The following is an 11,261-nucleotide window of genomic DNA, read 5'->3' on the forward strand; positions in this document are numbered from 1 at the left end:
TGGACCATGTGACGGTGAGGGAAGGGTGGAAATTGGAAGCAAAGTGAATTAAATTTTCTAGTTCAGGGCGAGAGCAGGAAATGGCACAAATAGTCATCAATGTACCAGAAAAAGAGGTAAGGGAGGGGACCTGAGTAGGACTGGAACAAAGTGTTCCACATGTCCCACAAAAAGGCAGGGATAGTTAGAACCCATGTGGGTTCCCATTGCAACTTTGGAGGAAGTGAGTGGAGTCAAAAGAGAAGTTGTTCAATGTGAGAACAAGTTCAGCCAGGCAGAGGAGGGTGGTGGTGGAAGGGGATGGGTTGGGCCTCTGTTCAAGGAAGAAGTGGAGTGCCATTCTGTTGGGGGATGGAGGTGTAGAGGGATTGGACATCCATAGTGAAAAGGAGACAGTTGGGGCCAGGAAACTGTTAAAGTAGTGGAGGGCATCGGAAGAGTCACGAATGTAGGTGGGAAGAGATTGAACAAGGGGAGAAAAAAAAGTCGAAATAGAAAGAAATCAGTTCCGTGGGGCAAGAACAGGCTGAAACGATGGGTCTACCAGGGCAGCCCTGTTTGTGGATCTTGGAAAGGAGGTAGAAGCAGGGTTAGAGGACTATGAGGTTGACAGCCATGGAAGGAAGATCTTCAGAGGAGATGAGGTCAGTGACAGTCTTGGAAATAATGGCTTGATGTTTGGTAGTGGGGTCATGGTCCAGGGGGAGGTAGGAGGAGGTGTTGGTGTTCAGCTTCCACACAGTAGAGGCCGGTTTGCCAAACCACACCACCACCCTTGGCAGTAGGTTTAATGACTATGTTAGGGTTGGATTGGAGAGAACGGAGTGCTGAAAGTTCAGAGGGTGGTAGATTGGAGTGAGTTTTTAGCAGGTTATTGATAAGTAAATATTGCTGCTGATGACTCCTTCCATTACTTTGCTGATGATTGGGAGTATGCCAATAGTGGTAATTGAATCCTTTTTAACACCCCTCAACCGTATAAACTCCAGGGAATATAAATCAAGCCTATGCAACCTGTCCTCATAACTTAACCCTTTAAGCCCTGGTATCATTTTGGTGCATCTGCTGCACGCCAATATATCCTTCCAGGTGTGATGTCCAGAACTGAACACAGTACTTTTGATGGGGTCTAACCAGAGCTCTCTACAACTGAAGCATATTTCAGTCCTCTCAAGCTAAAGGCCAACATTCTATTAGCCTTTTTGTTGTCGGAACCCATAGCATTTGCACACAGCTGTTTCATCATCACTTGGAGTGAATCGAATTAGCTGAAGACTAACATTTGTGATGGTGGGGAAGCAAATGTTCCCTTTTAATTTTTTTGGGTTGTGTGGCCCAATCAAAATACCACGCATTTTCCTATTTAAAAGCTGGTGAGCCAGCTGTGTGGGAGCTTCAGAGCATTGCGCGACCTCGCAACTTAAAGGGATCATCTACTCGGCCCTTCTGGCTGAAGATGGTTGCAAATGCTTCAGCTTTGTCTTTTGCACTCACGTGCTGGGCTCTGCCATTGTTGAGGATGGGGATGGTCATGGAGCCTCCTCCTCCTGTTGGTTACTTAACTATCCACCACCATTCACGAGTGGATGTTGCAGAGCTTTGACTTGATTGGTGGCAGGGATTGTTTAGTTCTGTCTAACACCCATACCAACAGCTGTGATCTACCTATTCCTCACCCCTGCTGCACAATATTCCAAACACAATGAGGTACATTTTCACCTTCAGCCCCCAGGGTGTAAGCTGGAGAATTTCAATGGAATGACAATTGGTGGGTTCCACCATGGGTGGACAGATTACCACCCACGGCTTAAAATTTATCCTAATGAGCGAGAAAAGAACTTTAAGCAATGCTCCAGTCCAATGGCTCATTTATTCAAATTATAAACTGGAGCTCATGAGAGCAAAAAAAAACAATTTTCTGACTACATATGCAAATAATGATCCATTGAGACAGTAAGGATACATCACTCCAAGCAGAATAACCACCTCAGCCTAGTTGTTAAATAACAAATTGGTATAGTACAATCAAGTGCTGTTCACAAATACCCAGAATGGCTAAATACATAACTGGAGGAGGGCTAACTTCAGTGAGTTGAAAAGGGATCTGGCGCAGGTGGATTGGAATCAAGAATTGGTAGGCAAAATAGTAATTGAACAATGGGAGGCCTTCAAAGAGATGATTTGGGTACAGAATAGACACATTCCCATGAGGGGAAAGAAAGGACATCCAAAGCAAGAGCTCCCTGGATGACTAAATTTATAGAGGTTAGAAGGAGACCTATGACAATTGTAAGGTTCATAATACAGTGGAGAACCAAGCTGAGTATAGAAAGTACAGAGGAAATCTAAAAAAAGGGAGTAAGAGGGCCAAAGAGAGAGTATGAGAATAGATTAGCGGCTAACATAAAAGGAAACTCAAAAGTTATAAACACGCAATTAGTCAAAGGAAGGGACAATAAAGATGATCTTGTGGAGTCAGAGGGCATATATGAGATATTAAATGAGTACAGACCTCCATTCTGAATCCAGTAATGTTTGCAGTAGTAACTCCTGTGTGTGGCATTCACATTGGATAGAAGACTGAGATTGATGGCATTGTCACAGGTATCCAGAATGATTCCTGCAGAAGCTCAAGTTGCATACGGAACAGAGGCTGCTCTGCACACTCCCAGCCCAAGCGATTCTGCTGCAGGCTGTGCTTGTATCAGGATCTAGTACGAGTCCTGTATGAAGTCAGCGAGGGTTAGAGACCAAGTCAATTGTTCACAAGAGCTCACCGCTCAAGTTTTTTGGGGTTTCAACAAAGTCTAAAATATCACTGCACTTAAACAACACATACTCCCCAGAGCTTGGAAAAATACTAGAGTCGGTCACTAAGATTCATCTCTGGGACGCAGAACAGAATGTGAAATGAATAGAGATCATCTCTGGCTATTTCACATCCCCAGACAGTATTCCATTTATCTAGCACACATTATTTATTTCAAAATGTAATTATTCTGTTTTATAATGTAACAGGGAAACATGTTTAAAACCTCTTCTGAGTAATTGTTGTATAAAAGGGGGTTTACCATCAACGTGCATTCATAAAATGATCTGAAACCTTGGCCGCACTTCCATTTTGATTAAAAGCTAAACATTGTAGGTTTGTAACAAGTGGAGATCCACACTTCCATATTCCAACAGTGAAATGCTTAATCACAACTCAAGGGAAATAGATTATCAGCCACTGGTCATACTCCCCAGTTAACTGAGGCTGAGTGAACAGGATTGATCAATCACAGGGAAGAAAGCACAACGGTGAATGTTGGTGTCAGTGAATTCCAACTCTACTGATGCCTGGAAAGAACATACGGGGCAGCCAGATTCCTGCCATTTGTTCACCCAGCACACAATATAAAGATCAATCCAGTCAGTCCACTTCTTCTGTTGCAAACTCTGCCTCTTTCTGAGAAACATTCGCTCTTTATCTGCATAAAGGAGGGGAGATAGAATGATCAACATAGAATGAGATAGCTATATTCACAGAAACTACATTCGAAACCAGGTGTGACTAGAAGTGAACATATTTCTGTAATAAAAATCAATCAGGAATGTTACATGGTTCACTGGAGTGAAAATCAAAACACACAAACTTGCATCTCCCCCAATTCCTTTCCTCCTCCTGAATACTGGAACACAGTCCCACAGGTAGCAGTAGCCCTTCACTGTCTTGTGATCTCTGTGGCGAGAAGCTTGACTTTGACACGCAAGTGATTTCAGTCTAATATAAAATGGAGACTCCCTAATGCGATCTGCTGTGATGTCAACAAGCAGCCAATCACCATGTAGAATTCTCACAGACAGGAAATGAGAACCTCCTTTTAGCCTGTCCTTTTTAAAAATGTTAGAGAGCAAAACAAAGATTGGGGCACTCAGGGATAAGGTAGAACCAAAAATAATCATGAACAAACTTTAAAAAACAATGTTTTCTAAAAAGTTGCTTAAAAATTGTCATTTATCAAAATGGACAAATTTGACACTCCACAAAATTAAAATGAGTTTTTCAGGGCCATAACGTTTGTTTAGCAGTCAATATACAGTTGAAACCCCAGTTACACCTAATTTAACAAAGTCCAACTTTTAATGGGGTATTTAACAGAGCTATTACCGTGGAAAAAGTCCAAGTTTTCATCAGTTTCAGATTACCGGCTATGGGGGTGGGTGGGGAATCCACAGCACAGCCAGTGTCAGAGCAGTGAATGTCTGACCGCAAATTCAGGATTTCCGTATTTAGATGCGCATGCACTACATTCTGAAGTTGCGCCAGTTTCAAAAGGGGTAATAACACCAAACGCTGTTAGTGTGCAGTTATTACCTACTGCAAATTCTGGCCCATGGTCTTTTTTCAGGTGTAAGCTCAGAAAGCATGTTGTAGGTTATTTAGCCATCGGGAATCAGGCTCAGTGAGAGTCTGCCAGCACCATGCATATGCATTCCACCAGAGTCACGAACGGTTTTGGATTCCTTTTCCCACACCATGGGCTGGGGATCGCTGGGGCCATTAAAGCAGGTTAAGTCGTGCAGAAAGAACAGGTAACAATATGCCCTGTAGGAGTTACTGGAAACTGGTCTCTACTCAAGCTCAGCAGCAGCGAGGGCTCAGGGCCCGGACGGGTTTGAAGCTGGAGTACCCGCTCCTGGTTGCTCTCTGGGATCCAGGACTGGGAGTGAGGGTACATGAAGATGATCAGACCCAGTTGTGAAGCACCTACCCCTGTGGCTAAACTGCCACTTAACAATGCTCACACATCAGGAAGGCTGGAGTGAAGTGGTACAGTAGAACTGCACTGTAGTCCGAGTCAGGAGGTGTCGGAGGTCGGAGAAAACTGAACGAGGAAGATTTGTGACCACTAAGTTACAAAGATTCAGTTTGATTTTTCTTATATATATATATATATATATTATTGGATCGCTTTGATTTTCATAAAAAGGGATAACACTGTCCATCTGAATATCCCCCCTTTAAAAGGCTAGGCAGCGGAACCAAGTCCTTCCACAGCAGCAGGTAGTAGAATACACCAGGTGAATCTGGAAAATGGAGTTGAATGTGGGGTGAGAGTGATAACCTCCTGGTCCCCCAAATCTCTCACCGTGTGCAGGAAAGAAAGATCTTATTTCCAGAGTTCTCCGAGCGGCTCCTCCTCAGCTTTCTCTATGGTTTTCTGCACCTTAGACATTATCGCCTGGTGTAAATCTTCAATACATTGAGAAGCATCCAACACCTGTTTTATTTAAATAAAGTTAAAATAAAGTTAAATTTTGAAGGGTTTTGAGTAATTAGAGTAAATAAGGAGAAACTGTTTCCAGTGTCAGAAGGGTCAGTAACCAGAGGCCACAGATTTAAGGTGATTGGTTCTTTCATCAGAGGTGACATGAGGAAAACATTTTTATGCAACGAGTTGTTGTAATCTAGATGCACTGCCTGAAAGGGAGGTTCAATAGCAACATTCAAAAAGGAATTGGATAAATACTCGAAGGGAAAATATTTACAGGGCTGTGAGGAAAGAGCAGGGGAGTGGAACTAATTGAATAGCTCTACCAAAGAGCGGGCACAGGCACGATGGGCCGAATGGCCTCCTTCTGTGCTCTATCATTCTATGATGCAGTAAAAGGGATAAAATAAAACATGTAATAATGTGAAAACTGAGCTCTCATACAACCAGAGAATAGGCTGCGGAGTCTGTGTCCTTCATAGGCAGCACAGTCCGGGCCCTTCACTGGTGCTATTATAACCATCACGTTCATCGCCTCCACGCACTAAAAACATTTTATATAAGAGACATACATGTATATGACTAAGTTGATAGACTTTTAAGTAAAATGATGGGACAGCCGAGATCCGTTGCCTGCAATTCCTGTGTCATGTGGGAACTCCAGGATGCTTCATGTGTCCTGGATAACCACGTGTGCAGGAAGTGCCTCCAGTTGCTCGAACTCTTGCTCGAGGTTTCTGAGCTTGAGCAGCGGCTGGAGTCACTGCAGGGCGTACAGGAGGCGGAGAATTTCCCAGAGCGCACGTTCCAGGAGGTGGTCACCCCGCAGATACAGAGAGTTCAGGAGGAGAGTAAGTGGGTGGCTATCGGGCAGGGTAGGCGGAGACAGGCAGGGCCAGAATCCTCTGGGGGTGCAGCGCACTCAAACATTTTCAGTGCTGTATACCGGTGAGGGTGACGACACCTTGGGGAATGCAGTCTCGAACACATCCACAGCACTGTGGGGCAAAAGACAGCACGGGGGGCACAGCAAAGTGTAGAAATGCAGTGGTTATAGGGGATTCGATAGTCGGGGGATAGACAGGCGTTTCTGCAGCTGCTGACGTGCGTCCCGCGTGGTATGTTGCCTCCTGGTGCCAGGGTAAAGGACATCGCTGAACGGGCGGCGGGTAGAAGAGGGGAATGTTCGGAAGCCGTGCTCCATGTGGGAACCAATGACATAGGTAGGAAGAGGGTTGACAGACAGTTTCAGGAGCTAAGGAGGAAGTTCAAGAGCAGGACTTCAAAAAAGGTAGTAATCACGGAATTACTCCCAGTACCACGTGCTAGTGAGTAGAAGAGCAGTAAGATAAGACAAGTTAATGCATAGCTGGAGAAATGGTGCAGGAGGGAGGGCTTTAGATTCCTGGGGCATTCAGACCAGCTTTGGGGCAGGAGGGACCTGTACAAGATGGACAGGGTTGGGACCAATGTCCTCGCGGGAAGGTTAACTAGTGCTGTGGGGAAGGGTTTAAATTAATTTCACTGGAGGCGAGGCACCAGGATGAAACATTGGAGAGGAGATACAAGGTGCACAGAGGACTGGGAGAAGCAAATAGCACTAGAGTAAAGAATAGTTCAGAAATAGGAGGGATCAGACAGGAGCAAATCCAAAGCAGTCTAAGATGGGTTTGGAGTGCATGTACATAAATCCATGTAGCGTAGGTGAGCTACAGGCACAAGTGGCAATAACAGAGACCTGGCTCAAAGAAGGGGATGAATGGGAACTTAATATTCCTGGCTACAAGGAAAGAAAGGAATGGAACAAAAGGAGGGAGTATTGATCAAAGACAATGTTACAGCACTAGAAAGGGATGATTTATTTGTGGGTTCAAAGACAGAATTTATTTGGTTAGAATTAAAGAACAATAGAGAAGCAATTACAAAAGCAAAATACTGTAGATGCTGGAAATCTGAAATAATAAAGTGCTGGAAGAACGAAAGAGAAGGTCTGTGATAGGGTGGAAGGCAGGAGAGATTAAATGACAAAAGGGATGCCGGTGCAATTAAAGGGGATGGTAATGGTATAAGTAAAGAAACAATAGATGGGTCTAGAGGAGGGGTAAATGGCAATAGCAGAATCATTAACAGCTGCTGTCCCAAAAAATGGGGGCAGTGGTTACGATCTGAAATTATTCAACTCTTTGTTGCGTCCGGAAGGCTGTGAAGTGCCTAATAGAAAGATGAGGTGCTGTTCCTCGAGCTTCCGTTGAGCTTCATTAGAACAGTGCAGGAGGCCGAAGACCGAGAGGTCAGAGTAGGAGTGCAGCAGAAAATTAAAGTGACAGGTGACCGGAAACTCAGGGTCACGCTTGCGGACTGAACGGGGGGTGTTCAGCAAAGCGACCACCCAATCTGCGTTTGGGCTCCCCAATGTGGAAGAGACCGCATTGTGAGCAGTGAATACAGTATACTAAATTGTGAGCAGCGAATACAGTATACTAAATTGTGAGCAGCGAATACAGTATACTAAATTGTGAGCAGCGAATACAGTATACTAAATTGTGAGCAGTGAATACAGTATACTAAATTGTGAGCAGTGAATACAGTATACTAAATTGTGAGCAGCGAATACAGTATACTAAATTGTGAGCAGTGAATACAGTATACTAGATTGCAAGAAGTACAAGTTTCACCTGGAAGGAGTGTTGCACCCTGGACGGTGGGAAGGGACGAGGTAAAAGGGCAGGTGTTACATCTCCTGCGCTTGCACGGGAAGGGGAGTGGGTGTTGGGGGTGATTGAGGAGTGGACCAGGGTGTCGCGGAGGGAACTGTCCCTTTGGAATGCTGAAGTGGTGGGGACAGGAAGATTGCTTGGCGGTGGGATCACGCTGGAGATGGAGGAGGATGATCCGTTGAATGTGGAGACTGGTGGGGTGGAAGGTGAGGACAAGGGGAACCCGATCGTGGTTCTGGGAGGGAGGGGGGGAAGGGGTGAGGGCAGAAGTTTGGGAAATGGGACAGATGCAGCAGCTATTATGCTGCTGGGTAGTTCCTATTCAATCCCTGAGCAGCATATACGAAGTGGACATTGGCTCTGAATGAGACAGGTTTCTGGTAAAACATTAACCAGCATAGCTTTAACTTTATTGGGCTCTATATCCATTTTCATACAGGCTATCACCCCGATAAGCCTCTCTCAACTAACTGGTCAGTGTAGTGCAAAGTGCTTTCAGTGTTATTCCCCAATAAAGCCCATGGGTGATACCCCCCCTCAATCATTTCACTTCTTAGTGACAATTGACACTACTCGCTTGGGCCCGTCATTGGCGCCCCCTCCCCCTTCCCCTTCCTTTGTAAAACCGCGGCCCATCGGAGACACCCTGCCCATACCTTCCAGTTTAGACTCTCGTCTTTCATCAGTTTTCCAAACTGTTGAAGCACCAGCTCCTGGAAATCAAGGTTTTCATACCGCTCGTTGCCAAAGCCCCCTCGCTTCATGGCTGCCGCAGGGGTAAGATGAAGGAACAGGATTACATCGGGTTTTGGAATACCAATGTCTGGTTGTTTGCACCACTCCAGTGTGAAATCCTATTCGAGGGAGCAGTTCAAGCAGCATTAGATAAAGAGGAGAGGTGATTAGCATTAAAATTGATAACCTTTCCTTGAGCTTTCACAGGTGGATGGACAGTGACCATCTTATTTTTATAGCCTGTAATTTTGGTCTCCCCACAAGTGGAAACATCTTCTCTACATCTATCCTATCAAACCCCTTCATAATTGTATATACCCCTGTATTGATTTCTTTTTGGGTTCAATAAAGACTCATTTCTGAAAGAGAATGTTGTTTAATCTAAAGTCTTGTTCAAGACTTTCTACAGCTTTTTACAGAACACACTATGCTGTGATGCATCTAGAATGAAACAAAGTAAAACTCCTCTGGACTGCTTGTCTCTCACATGACCTCTGCTGGTCAGGCACAAGGAATCAAAAACACAGACAAATATGCTGTAAGGCATAAGTAATCAAACACAGACAAATATCATCACTATTTGCTGATATCATTACAACCCCTCTCAAGTCACCTTTGATGAAGTCTTACAAAGAAGGAATGTTCTGAACCTCCCATCTTTGCCAGGGAATTGCAGGAAGATTGTCCTTCTATACCGCACGACAGATTTCTGAGAAAACCTAAAATGTTGATACTGTAATTCTCAGAACTGACAAAGAAAGAAGAGAAGCCAAGACAGACAAAGATTCATACATGCTCGGACCAGCAAATTATCCTCATTAAGGAATGGCACCAGTTAGGGTTGAATTTGTCATGGCTACAATCCTAACTGGCTAATATTCATGTGGCACCGTGTCTCAATAAACAGTACATGTAGAACTTTGAACAACAGATCAGAAAAGATGTCTCTTATTCTAATTTGGGTGCTGGAATAGGAAATGAATGAACAATCTAAGGAATCTGGCCTTTGTCTAACTAATTAAAATCGGATATGTCTGCAGCTGAATGGCAGCTTAGAATAGGTAAATATACAAAATTGGTTACTTTGCGTGACCAGAAACCTAACTGGACCAGCCACATAAATACTGTGGCAACAAGAGCAGGTCAGAGGCTGGGTATTCTGCGGCGAGTGTCTCACCTCCCGACTCCCCAAAGCCTTTCCACCATCTACAAGGCACAAGTAAGGAGTGTGATGGAATACTCTCCACTTGCCTGGATGAGTGCAGCTCCAACAACACTCAAGAAGCTCAACCCCATCCAGGACAAAGCAGCCCACTTGATTGGCACCCCATCCACCACCTTAAACATCCACTCCCACCACCACCGGCGTACCGTGGCTGCAGTGTGTACTATCTACAAGATGCATGCAGCAACTCACCAAGGCTTCTTCAGCAACACCTCCCAAACCCGTGACCTCTACCACCTAGAAGGACAAGGGCAGCAGGCGCATGGGAACACCGCCACCTCCAAGTTCCCCTCTAAGTCTCACACCATCCTGGCTTAGAAGTATATTGCCGATCCTTCATCGTCGCTGGGTCAAAATCCTGGAACTCCCTCCCCAACAGCACTGTGGGAGTACCTTCACCACACGAACTGCAGCGGTTCAAGGAGGCGGCTCACCACCACCTTCTCAAGGGCAGTTAAGGATGGGCAATAAATGCTGGCTTTGCCAGCGACGCCCACATCCCAGGAACAAATTTTAAAAATGACCAATAATGAAACACCCTGAAATGGAACTTCTAAAAGTATTTAATTGGCTTTAAAGCACTTTGGGACGTCCTTAGGTCGTGAAAGCGCTGTATAAATGTAAGTTCTTACTTTCAACTATTTGCATATTCTTTATATATATCCGTTCTCTATACGTTTGAAAGTTATAGAGCGTACCGACGCGCGCGTCGCGTCAAAAGAAAGCTTGCGATTACGGACCGGTCATAGGTGTATTTACGTTTCGGCCGGACAAAAATCGCGCCCGCGGTATCCAAAAAACGTTCAACATTCCGCTCATTAGCATCTCATTAGCGACAGGTCGACCAATCGTACGGCGGGTTCCTGGCGCGTGCCATCCTACAGTTGAGTGTTGAGTGACTTGACGATTGACCAATCCTACGCTTCGGTGACCTGACGGTCGACCAATCGGTGCGTGTGTGGGCGGGCCTTATCGTTCTGAACCAAGGTGAGTGGCCGCCATCTTGATTTTTCACGATTTTTTCCCCACACTTTCTGTGTGTTAGGGAACTAAGGTAAACTAAGGTAAATATTTGAATTGTGTGTTAGGGAATTAAATAACAATTTATTTGAGTTTTAAATTGTGTTTAGCAACAGTAGGAAATTAAGTGATCCCCTAACCGCCGCCGTGCCCCCCCCCTCCTCCTCAACCTCGCGCAGGGGGGACTCGGGGCTGCTCTCCAGGCCCGCTGCAGGCAGGCCTGAAGCTCAAAAAATTTCTCTCTCTCTCTTCCCTCTCTCCCCGTCTCCTCTTCCCTCTCTCTCTCTCTACTTCCCCCTCTCTTCCCGT

General features: G+C 45.1%; 1 protein-coding gene across 1 annotated transcript; it reads right to left on the reverse strand.

Moving 5' to 3' along the window:
* Window positions 1-1,851: 1,851 nt before the first annotated feature.
* On the reverse strand, window positions 1,852-9,364 carry LOC147116098 (thymidylate kinase-like). Its single transcript, XM_085992005.1, has 4 exons — window positions 9,338-9,364; window positions 8,629-8,826; window positions 5,133-5,264; window positions 1,852-3,470 (listed from the first exon to the last, which is right to left on the reverse strand). The coding sequence occupies exons 1-3, from the start codon at window positions 9,362-9,364 to the stop codon at window positions 5,154-5,156; spliced, it is 336 nt and encodes a 111-aa protein (XP_085848131.1). The 3' UTR covers window positions 1,852-3,470; window positions 5,133-5,153.
* Window positions 9,365-11,261: the final 1,897 nt, after the last annotated feature.

The sequence above is a fragment of the Somniosus microcephalus genome, chromosome 6, assembly GCF_052327205.1.
Source record: "Somniosus microcephalus isolate GS21.2 chromosome 6, FLI_Smic_1.0, whole genome shotgun sequence".
Taxonomy (NCBI): Eukaryota; Metazoa; Chordata; class Chondrichthyes; order Squaliformes; family Somniosidae; genus Somniosus; species Somniosus microcephalus.